The sequence below is a fragment of the Lepisosteus platostomus genome, chromosome 16, assembly GCF_059453375.1.
Source record: "Lepisosteus platostomus isolate fLepPlt1 chromosome 16, fLepPlt1.hap1, whole genome shotgun sequence".
Taxonomy (NCBI): Eukaryota; Metazoa; Chordata; class Actinopteri; order Semionotiformes; family Lepisosteidae; genus Lepisosteus; species Lepisosteus platostomus.
The window spans coordinates 16,027,020-16,039,499 of record NC_142626.1 but is presented as its reverse complement, the minus strand read 5'-3'; the positions used below and the strand labels follow the sequence as shown (position 1 = coordinate 16,039,499).

Below are 12,480 nucleotides of genomic sequence, written 5' to 3'. Positions count from 1 at the left end.
TACACGTTATTTCACATGTTAAAGACTTCGATGCTTAAAATGTTTAGGGAGAAATGGAATTCTGGTGTGTATTTTTTCTTTAAAGTACTGAGTCCAGCCATATACTGTAATATGGTATGTTTATGTTCCAAAATTAATATTGTTTATGGCCTTCACACGCGTTATGCTCCTATTCTTTCTATGCTCAGCTACTAAGATTTCCCTTCAGTTGTAAAATTCCATATAATTATTCAATACTAAAGCGGGCACAGTAAAGACATTTAAATCTTTCTACAACCGACCAACGCACCACGAGTGCCTGTCGGTCAACCAATCACGTACCGTGGTGTGACGCACGATGGCGTAGCCAATCAACAGCGGTACGTGTCTGTACCAATGGCTGCATCTGTACCAATAGAAAATAAATGGGTTTTGACATCGTAAATCAGTATCGATCAAGGTCTCCAAAACAAACAAGAAAAGTAGCATTTTCAGAGAGCAATTACTTTGTGTTATATAGAATATAGAGTAAGTTAGTGGTTCTCAAACATTTTGGACCAAGTACCATCCCTGATCAAACCAAAGCATCCATCTACCACCTACTTTAACTAGTAAGTCTTCTTCTCATAGGAACCACAGAAAATTTCAGTGACCAACATGAGCATGCATAATAAAAATAGCAATGAGGACTTACCATTTCAGTGAGAGGGATGAGCCTGTTTAGTGGAGCAAAGCAGATGTGAATTCCTTGGTTGAGCCTTGATACAATTCACAACTTTGACAGCAGATCTAACAGTTTTTAAATCCTCTAGCATTTTCTTGACAGCCAAGGCCTCGCAGTGGATGCTGCGGTGCGTCCACTTCATATCTGGAGCACTCTCTCTCTAATTCGTGTAACTTCACCGCTGTGTCTGCCTGTCATCACTCTAGTACCCTCTGTACAAACTCTGACGCATTTTTCCAGTCGATGCCATTCTCTTCGATAAATTCATTCAGAAGCTAAAATATGTGCTCTCCTGTAGTTTTTGTTGGTAGCAGCTTACTGAACAGAAAGTACTCATGGGACGTGCCTTAAAAATCATATCTAACATAAACGAGCAAATTGGCCAAATCAATGGCATCTACAGACTCATCTAATTGCATTGAAAAGCATTTGCTCATCCTAATGAGCTCAATCAGTGTACGTTTGACATTATCTGCCATATCAATAATTCTACGAGTGACAGTGTCATTCGAAAGGGGCAGCAGGTTGAGCTGTTTAGCAGCTTTATCTCCACACATAATATTTTTCAGCTCTTTTGCCAACAGTAAACAAAGTTCTTCACCAATAGTGTGGCCTTTACCTGCTTTAGCAATCTGCAAGCTTGCATTTTCCCCCTTTTCTGTTTCGGTCTCAGAAGTTAAAAGAAGTTTTATTTCATGCGCATGGGAGCGAAACACAGAAATGCTCGTGTATTTTTCTCAAATTAACCTAGAACAGTCCTTAAATATTTTACTGTTATCTATTACGCTTTCCTGTGCTCACAAGATTGGCATTGTTCCAAAATCACGCACATTCTCCTACCTCCCTATTTGCTGAAGATAACTTTTTTAAATACAAGTGGTCACTTACGTTCATAACATGCGTTCCGATACAATGGTATAGAATCACATAGTAGCACTTGTGTCCACTCAAGCACAAGCGCGAACTGTATCATAGTACGTAGGCTGGGTATTTGACACTATTTTTATTAAAATAGAAAATATTAAAACCTGACCCAATTTGTCAGTGCACACAACAAATTTCCAGGGTCATCTGGCGTACCACCTGGGGGCGCGTCACATACTAGCAGTGGTACGCGTACCACAGTTTGAGAACCATGGGAATAAGTGATTGGATTTATGAGCAATCTAATTTCTTATTCTTTTAAACAGTGAACTTTCAGCTGCAAAAGATTGCACCAGAGACAGCACCAGCACTGCTTGCCATAAAAGTTCAGGAAAGGGTGAATTAAGCCATAATACAGTAATTTGGTAATTAGTATAACAGTTTAAAATGTACATAGATTAATGTTAACATGCTGGAAACTTCACAATTAAAGAGCTCTGTAGGACAAGAAAAAAAATTAGAGAAACCTTAAGCTTTTTAAGGCTTAAACTAAAATTCAGTCTAAAGAATTATGTCAAATGAAAATTTAGGACATTTAAGTGTTAGAGATGTAAATAAATACAAAAATGCACATGAGAAAAAAGTTTTAGAAATTGAGCTGGTTGTAGGGGTTTTGTGCATTTACTGGGACAATTATTAATTGTAGCAGTAAGTCACAAAATGATTCTTTGCTGAATAACTCAGCAACACACACACAGATACTAATACACGAGAATATATTATTAATATATAAAATGTGCATATAAACATAAAAGATCTTAAGAGTGAGGGTTAGCAGAATACATAAGGTATAAAATCAATCACGAAGAGTAACAAATCAAGAGACATACATTCAGTAAACCAGTCATTTATACTGTTTCATTAATGAGCTTTGATTACAACTTCTACACTAGATACTTAAAAGCAAGTATGTCAATCATAGGAATTAAACTGATATCAACTGGGGTTGAGGTAACAATTGAATTCTCAAGCTTTAATGCAGAATGTTGAACACTCATCCAATTTATGTGGATTCAGATCTCCCGCAGACGCAAAGGAACACCGACAGGCTATTTCTGCGTCCAATCGGCATCCACTGGCCTGGTGCCAGGCAGTCCTGGTGTGAGGTGTGGGAGAAGGAGGGAGAGATTCCTGCTGTGGTGCACTGGCAGTGGGCTCTCTGAACACCGGCTAGTTAGTCCTGGCTTCACTAGCAGAGTTTGTGCACATGAAAAGTGACTGCGAGTGCGAGCAAGTCACACTTTTTATACGGGAAGAAGACCGGTCATTCCATTTGTAGCGCTAGTCCTGAATACTGAGATTCAGCTGTCGACAGTTCCGACCGTAGTTCACTCGTTGATCAGGCGAGCATATTCACGGTGGGGTACCAGCTGTTCCATGAGGCTTTCTGCTAGGGTAACCTCAGGCGGATCCTTTGGTTACGAGCAGGCGACCTCCGATCTCGACTCTTAGAACAAAGTAAAGTCCTGGCACTCGGACACACTGGCCGTCATGTGATTGTCCGAACTGAGTCTGAGAATGTCCTGGAGGGGCCCCTTCCTGGAGGAACTATGGTTGTTCATTGGTTGAAAGTTCTGCGGGCATTTGAGACCCTGCCCTACCAGTTTCTGATTGGCTGATAGAGGTGGAGGATGAGTAACCATGCTCTCTGACATTAGGGTTTTAAACAATTTGGGATGAGACTCTCCCAAGGAATCTCGCAGATAGTAAGGCGCCAGAATGACCATTTATTAGGATGGATGGAGAATTTCAGCCTTGGGAGTTGTTCCATATCAGGAAACTCTATAAAAAAAGTCATGACCAGACATAGTGCAGAAAAGGGATGCAGGGACACTTGCAAAACCTTAGATATACAAAAAATCACAGAAAGCCATGTATTACAAAGAACATGTGAACCTGAAGCAGATTTGGCAGAGAGTGAGGGGCTTGAATAATCAGGTGCATTTCTGGCAGGGTGAGAATGAAGGTTTGATGGGTCATAAAGATTCAGAACATTAACACATGGAAAACAGTAATTTTATCAGAAAGCCTTACAGTATATGAATTAGTAGCAAACATAGTTTCATGGAAGGCTTCTCAAATAGTTGAGCATTCAGGTAGATCGTGAGGGGAAATGTTTTGTAAATATATTGTGTTAAAGCAAGTCAGGTGTTTTTTGCAACACATAAAATACATTTTTCAAAGAAAGTAATTTAGCCTGTTACTAATGGAACCACTAAATAAATAAATATAGAAATCTAAAGATTTTTTATTCAATGTTGTAGCAGGATGAATTTAGGACTCGGCAGCTGTCAAGTTAAGATCAGTATATATTTTGTCACTGTGTTGGTGGTAGATGGTAACAGTGAAAACGGATATTTAAAAATTAATCTTTTTGAGAAGGAGATTATAATTATAAATCTAACAGGATGGGGAAAGCTCAGAGAATATGTACAGTAAGATTAATCAGATCAGTATGCAAAGTCATTTAGCAAACAGGGTGTGAGTGACACACCAGTATAGTTTAGACCCTATTTTTTTCTGAACCAGGGAAAATCTGATCATGTTTCTCTATAACAAGAACAAGAAACTTTATTTAATATAGCACATATCCAAGTATCTCAAAACAATATAGCAGGTGTAAAAACAGTTATGAGGACCACAAGTTACAAAGTAAATACAAATAAGAAAGACAAGCAGTTAGAATTGCTACCAATGTTAGAAAATGAAGCAGATACAGACACTAAAAAACAGCCTTTCTAAAAAGAAAGGTTTTGAGGTTAGATTTAAATGCACTCAGGTTAAGTGACTCTAATATCACTGGGGATACAAATCCAGAGCCCTGGGGTGTAGCTAGAGAAGGCCCTGTCATCCACAGAATGTAGATGTTCTTGAGGACAGCTAGAAGAACAGTCAGACGAATGAAGATTGCAAGGTGAGGAGTAGACAGATAATAAGCCAGACAGGTACTGAATGAGGATGAGGATTTTGAAGTTTACTCAAAACCTGATAGGAACTCAGTGCAAAGACTTGAAGATAGGCATACTGCAACCCGATCAGGTTTCTGGCTCTCAAATTCTGAACATATTGGAGATTGCTTGGTGTGGATTAAATTACCCCAGTGAAAAGGATGTGCAGTCATCATTTCTAGAAAAAGAAGCCCTTCTGGTTTCTCTAGTTCCCTTTAAATAAACTAAATCAGTATGACGTTAAACAATGCAGCTTTTTTTAATGCTCCGTGGCTGGTATTTATATATGATGTTTGTGATTTAAACACATTAATACAAGCAGTTTTTGAGGATTTTAGTTAGGCTGAGTTATTGCAGGGTCCAAAGCATTAGGAGTTATTTGCAGGCTAGTAACAGCGTGTCTGAAGAGCTCTTGCAAAAAAAACAACATATGTAAAATAACAGAATACAGGTGTATATTAGAAATGAATGCAAAGTATATGGATATTCAAGGTATGGCTAGAATAAGAGATGCCAGGTTGCAGACACTGAAGGAAAAGGATGGAAAGTCTGAAAAAGAAGCAAGGGTGGATGTATGGACAAAATATCTACTAGCAGTAGAGTTAAGAAAGTAAGAGGAGCTTTGAACAGTGAGGAAGAAATAAATGAACAACACAGAAGCTGGAATGTTGACCTGAAACTTCCTGTAGTAACAGTATAGTTGAAATGAAGAATGAAGAGGAGTTGGGACAGGGATGAAAATTACAATAGGATTTCAGTTTCTCAAAGTAGTAGAAAAGGTTTCATCTAGAATAACTGAAAGTGTTATCTGCAGGATGCAAAAAAATGGCAGGTACAGTAAAATTAGACAAAGATTGTTTGGTACTATGTGGTAGATGAAAAGGCACAGGTTAGAATTAAGTTCTCATGGAGCATGTTAAGACTAGAGATGTAGGTAGGAAAAAGATAATTTGGGGAAAGTTGAGGAATACACTGATAACAAGGACACTTCCTTAGAGGGTAAGGCATACTTTTGACAAATGTACAGGAGATGTTACAGACTGCAGAGGAAGATGATAAAGTTAACAGACTGTATGTTTACATAGATACTGAAATGAGGATTGTATTTTAGATTTTGTGAAATTGCTAGCGTTCAACTGTGTTTTGGATGCACATAAATTGAAGGAATGGGCAAACATAGCTGATGCTGATCCAGAGCCAGCATCTGAAGATATTTATATTTAGAGGCATTTTGTTTACAGACTAGTTATGGATACTTGTGTGCCAGAGTGGAAAAGCCGTTTTGTTAAGCCAGCACTATAAAATAATTTTTATAATCTATATATATATAATTCTAATCTCTTTATCCAGTACAGGGGAGCTGAAGCCTATCCCAGCAAGCAACGGCCCAAGGCTGAATACACCCAGAATACACAGAATACAGTACATCACAGGGTAGACAAACAGATACACACACACTCACACCAGGGCCAGTATTTGCATAAGCCAATTAACCCTACCAGTATGTAGGTACCTGTAGAGTACTTGGAGAAAACTCACATGAACCCAGAGAGAACATGCAAACTCCACACATACTGTACCCCAGAAAGTTCAACGTTACATTCAGAAATACAATCGAGAATAGTTTTGTGGTATTTGTTTTGATGACACTTTGCTAAAATTTATAAAAAAACTAAAGGCAATTGAAATGTATAATCTTTCCACATGTCATGTCATTAGGATGTACAATAAGATCGCTTTGTTTAACAATGGTTTAAAAAATAAATATAATTGGTGAGAAAGTAGTTCTCCTTACTGATAATTAAAGGACTTGGAAAGGTCAAAGGAAATGATTTACGTTGCTTAATTTTAAAAACTAAGTTATACAGGCAGACGTGATCTGTGCCTTAAGCGTTCCAGGCTGCAGACGGCTTATTCTGTATTATAGAGCTCCATGCCTCCTCCATCTCTTAGTGCCGCCTCTTCTCTGACGCAGAGCAGTGGGCGGGGAGCTATTTTCCCAGCCTCTGATTGGGGAAAAAAAGACCTACTGATCTGCTTCATACCATAGGAAGATGGTAGAATATGATTTTTTTCTTTGTGTTAATGAAATTCAAGTGTTTTAAACGTTTTATTAAAAAGTAACTTAAAGCGTACATTTCCAAGCTGTTCACAAGGAAGAAAAATCATCCATTTTAATGCGCATAAAAAATGTTTTTTAACTAAACCCGTCTTTAATAGCTTTTAAAAGTCATGCAATTCCTAAGTTATTCAATTCATTGTTTTTTTTCTTAATAAAAAATCAGTCGCCCATGGTGCCTCCAGTTAAATTGTAGAGATTCTTGTTTGAAGGTGTCGGTGTGTTTTGACTATGTTACATGTGGGAGTATGTGTAGTCACGTGTAAAAAGTGTGCAGTGTTGTATATTTTTGGGAGGAATGGGGTTTGTTTAGTTTCATTATCGTTGTTTTTTTTTTCTTTTTAGTGGGATTTGGCATATAAGGGTTGTGTTTGTGTACTGTATGCTGTTTATTGCTTCACATTATTATTGTTTATTATTTTTATTTTATGTGTTGTTATACTTAAAACCCTGGTTGTTGTTTTTTTCTTCAAATGGGAATGTTGTTTTTCTCAAAATATCTACAAACAACAATAATAAAATCTCCAGTTCACTTACACCAGTGTTGGTAATTTACATTGAGATTAATTTGAAGAAAACAACAACAACCCTATAACTAATTAAAATAACTATAAGAAGATAACATAATAATAAAATATACAGTATTAATATTTGTGAAGCAATTTTTATTATGGTTAAAAGTCAAAGTCTTTCTTTCTGTTTTCCTTTTCATTGTAACTCTGTGTGTCTCCCTGTTTCCCACTGTCTCCCTTCCTGACACTTTCTTCTTCCTTCTGGACCCCAAATTTTGAAGCAGCAGTTATCTTCATCATCCTCCTCCATGGACACTCTGAGAAGATAATGACATGATGTTGTATATTACTGCTGAGCTGGGTGTTGTAGTGAAGACTTAAACAGAAAGATGTGGATGTGCTGTGCAGCTGTTCTCCTGTCTTTTTGTCTGCAGGATGTGGAGATGTAAACTAACAGAGAGATGCTGTGAAGATCTGGCCTCTGTTCTTCAGTCTCAACACTCCAGTCTGAGAGAGATGAATCTGGGTCATAATAACCTTGGGGATTCAGGAGTGAAACTGTTGTCTGCAGCTCTGAGGGATCCCTACTGTAAATTAACAACCCTGAAGTAAGTGAACACTGGTGATTTCTTAGTTTTTTTATTGTTTTATTTAGGTATCCTGAGACACACAACATGCATTAGAAAAGAAATACATAGGAAGTAAAGAACAAAAAAGAAGGGGGGCATCTAGAAAGACAAAAAACTGCTGTGCAATTTTATACAAGTTCTTGTTTGTGGCTTCTTTGTTAATATTTCATTACTGAGAGACTTGACATGCAATCTTTCCCATTTCGCCCATCTTTTTTACATGTGTATACAGTATGTTGTTGTTGATTTATAATTCTGGAGTAATATTCTTCATGAGATTTCATTCACAGAGTCCTTCTTCATTTGAACACAAGGTCTTTCCAGCTTTAACCAGTTTCTAGTGATTTATTTTATGGCTGCAGTTCTAACAGTTCTTAACAAGTATCTTCCTTTCTCTGAAGGCAGTTCATCTGGTGTTTGACCAATAAATAAAAGGACTACTAATGAGGATTTGTTTATATTTCTTCAATAATTTTTCATCAATTTATTTTCATACCAAAAGGTGTTTATAATATGCCAGGTTTTCCTCGCAATTCGTCCAACAATTTGTGATTCCAAATTTATAATATTTTGTTTGTAATTGGTGTTTCTTTCAATACTTAAGATTAACTTTTTACTCATATTCTCTCCATGAATGGGGATTGCTGGATTTATGCAGATTTGAATAGTATTAGATTCTTCAATTGCTGTGGAAGTGCCAACCTCCTTTTCTCACCTGTGTCTTACTCTTGTATTCCTCCTGTATATTCTTATATTTTATACACATCTGAAAGGATGTAGCTATGGAAATAAGTTAGGTATGCAAAATTGATCAATTTATCAATAAACTTAGAGTCTCATTTACTTCTTCTCAGCTTTGAATTTCCCCAGTGTTTTCTCCTCTGTCTCTGTACTTTGACTTTGCCTGTTTGACCAGATCTTGGACTGATCCCTGTGCTTTGAACCCTGCATGTTAAAGACTCTCCTTCAGACTCTCCCTCGTGCTTTAATCAGTTCCTCTCAGCTCAACCCCTGCCTTTTCGATTGCGTCTCTAGTTTCACTTTCGCCTGCCTGCCCTTCTTGCTTCCAGCAGAACAAAGCAATGCATTCTGAAAATAAATTATGCAATTTAAATACAGTAATCACATAGAAAAGAAGTTGTATTCTGAAAAAAAGAAAGAAATAGTAATTTTGATGGGTTTATAGAAATAGTGTAGCGGAGCTAGTTCGGACATGGTGACGTCATTGCCCTCCCTGTGCGTAGCAGGGACCTCAGCCACCTGGGCTGAGGGAGGTCTCCTTTAGCTCATGTGGCTGGTTCCCTGTTGCATAACGCCGGAAACCCGGCTTCGTGCCCCAAGTGTTGCAGGACGAACTGGTGGGGTGGAGCGGCAGAGGGCACGAGCCCATACGGAACTGCGATGGTCACAATAGCATGGGACCCTGACTTTAAACCACACGAAACAGATGTTTTAGTAATGGCCATTGAGACGCATAAGGAAGGTCTGGAACAAGACAGAAATCCTGGAAGTACCTTCATTCTTGCTGTCTTCATCCTTCTCAAGAATTAGACAGGCAGCAGTTTCCATCTATTGAAGTCTTGCTTGAGCTCATTTTCTAGCACCTCTTAGTTACATTTTAATGTGTTCTCTAGGTTTCTGGGTATTAAAAGTGCTCAACATTTTATCTTATCCCAATCCTATTGGAAATTAAATTTGTTTTTGACCTCCAGGGATATAGATTCCCCACTAACATTGCTTCAGAATTAATCCCTATTTTGACAAGATGCTGTAGTCTGTGATTACATCTGTGAGAACAGGAAAAGTTGTTGAATTTCAGCTGTATATAATAACATCTCATTTTTATAAAGAGCCTGATTGTGTGTTCCTCCTGCTATATCACCTCCCTCTGTATCGTGTTGTCTTATGCTCTGATAGAATAAATCAGTGGTGACAAGCATCTCCTCGTCTTGTTCCCCTGTATGAATTTAAGCTCTCTGACAGAATACTATTAGCCTGTTCTTGTGCTTTTGGTTGTATATAAAAAAGAACATTGTGAAAACCTACAAGTTTTAAATACAAAAGGTTGTAATACCCTGTCAAATGCTTTTTCTGGATCCACGTTTTTTTCATTTTGGTTTTTGTGTTTGAAGATACAATTTAGTTTAGCCAAACAGTCAATTTCCACCTGGAATGATGTCCTCTCAAACAGTTTATAATAACTCTGCTTTTACAAAATGTAATTATACAGTAGACCTATACAGTATACAGTAGAAGTCTTAGATTTCTTATAGTATATGTCTTACTGTGTCTTCTCACCAGGTAGAAATATGCAGAATGGAAAAAAAACAAAAAATATTTTTTCTTGGTTTTCAAAAGATCAAATTTTCAAGTTTTAGCCTTGTCAGACAGCTGAAAATGCTTGTAGATGTTACCATATGTGTACTAGCTTGGATAGAACATCAAGACGAATTTGAAAATATAAGTAAAGTTACTTATTTTTTGTGAATACAGGACCTGGAATGATAATGGTCACATATCCAGAATTATTATTCAAAAATATGAACAGCTATAATAGTTATTGCTATTTTACTATATAACCCCCCAGTGCGTTGTGTATATTGTATAATGTATTGCCTTGTAATTTGCACTATCTGCACTTTGTGCTATGTGTATCCTGACTACTATCCTGTCTACAATGTCTATGTCAGTGTCCTGTCTCTCCTGCCTATATTTGCACCGTGGACCAGGAGGAATTATATTTCATTCTACTGTAGACTGTTAAAAAAAACGTGAACTTGAACTAATCCTCTGGGCAGTGCTTGAGGAGTTTTAATTGATTTTCACTGCCAGCTTATCAGCAGGGGTGAGTTGTTGACAACAGATGACCCCTGGTTGCTAAGTAAACAAACCGGTTGCTGAGGTTTTGTTTTTCTTTCCTGAGTCATGTTACAGAGGCAGTGATGTCTCCTAGGGCTCTGAATGGTCAATAATGAATGACAGCAATTTGAACCAATTAGATCCCCTTTTTTCAGACTTTTTTCAGACTTGGTTGTAGTGGTCAGCCAAACAAATGTACTCTTTTGGTTTCCATTGACCCAGTGGTTTAGCAGGCGTGTAACCTGTTTCTCAGTGCACATTAACATCTATGGCTGTGATTATGCCAGTGAATATGCCAGCAGCCGTATCACCCTGCAAATCACAACTGGCAGCTCACTGAAGCTCAGCGGGTGTGAGCCTGACCAGTACCTGGATGGGAGACCTCCTGGAAAAAACTGAGGTTTCTGTTGGAAGTGGTGTTAGTGGGGCCAGTAGGGTGCGCTCACCCCACAATCTGTATGTATTCTAATGCCCCAGTATAGTGACGGGGAGACTATACTGTAAACAGGCTCTATCCTTTGAATGAGGTAAAACCAAGGTCTGTCTGTGGTCATTAAAATACCAGGGTGTTTCTCAAAAAGAGTAGGCTTATTACCCTGGCATCTTGGCCAAATTTCCCATTGGACTTTACCTATCATAGCCTCCTTATACTCCCCATCTATGAATTGGCTTCATCACCCTGTTCTCCTCCTCACTGAGAGCTGGTGTGTTGTGAGCGTACTGGTGCATCATCCAGATGGAGGTTGTATATTGGTGGTGGTGAAGGGGATCCCCATTATCTGTAAAGAGCTTTGAGTGGAGTGTCCAGAAAAGTGATATAAGTGTAAGCAATTCTTATTAATTATAGTCTAATTTTATATTTTTCATCAACTTTTGAATTTTAGGTTGCATTTTGGTGTGTGAGATCATTGTTATTATCGGTTTACGATAATGTCATCTGTAGTAAAAATGCTGTACTAAGGTGAAAGAAAACTTTTTGTCTGTTCATGGTCTCATGGTTTGTTTTAGAAGATATTGGAGGTGACTTGTAAGTTGTAAAAAATAACCTGATTAATTATGATTAAAATTAATTTATGTTTTAGTGTGCAGCAGATGCTGGAGCCTCAGTTGTGTCACATCCTGCTAGAAAGCTTTCCACATGATGTAGAAAAACATGACAAGTCTTCAATGTTAGGATTTACTGTTCTCCAAAAGTCTAATAATCAATTAGATTGAATCCTCTTCAAATAATTACAGGTATTCCTGTAACATCACCTGCCAATAACTTTGCACATTAAGATGTGTCCTTCTTCATATACACTTACACCACGTACATATACTGTCCATAGTGTAGTGTACGTGTATACTGTATGTACACTTTCATCAGTGTTATGTCAGCATGTCCAATCTTTCCAAGGACATAATATATAGTTACAAGTAATAGGTTTATTCCATGCTGAAAAAAAGAAGAAAGAGAACACAGCGTTTCGGCCATGGAGCCTTCTTCAGGTGTGAGAGAGACAAGGCAGTAGGCAAAAGTAATGTAGCAGGAGAACAAAGGCTCGGAGGGAGGAGGAGTGAGAGGCGGGAGCAGGGGACAGAAAGAGATGCCAATCAAGAGGTGTGAAGTCAGAATAGGTGTAGAGAGGTGTGAAATGAAACTTCCAATGAATGGAGAAAATTTAAAAGAACAGTAGTCTGTCGTTAAGAGAAGGGAGAAGGTGTGATCCTAGCTGCAGAATCATTTTGGTTTCAGTAGTCTTTCTGATGTATGAGTTCGGAAAACCATCTTTGAGAACACAGACGG

General features: G+C 38.0%; 1 protein-coding gene across 2 annotated transcripts in view; it reads left to right on the top strand.

Annotated features, from left to right (window-relative positions):
* LOC148646959 (NLR family CARD domain-containing protein 3-like) overlaps positions 1–12,480 on the top strand; it is a 239,015-nt gene that overhangs the window by 77,935 nt on the left and 148,600 nt on the right. Inside the window, exon 12 of one of the 2 annotated variants that reach the window (XM_088608948.1) lies at positions 7,641–7,814. The exons of the other annotated variant lie outside the window; for it this stretch is intronic. Within the exon in view, the coding sequence (XP_088465074.1) occupies positions 7,641–7,814 (174 nt within the window). The remainder of the gene's footprint in view (positions 1–7,640; positions 7,815–12,480) is intronic. 2 annotated transcript variants of the gene reach the window in all.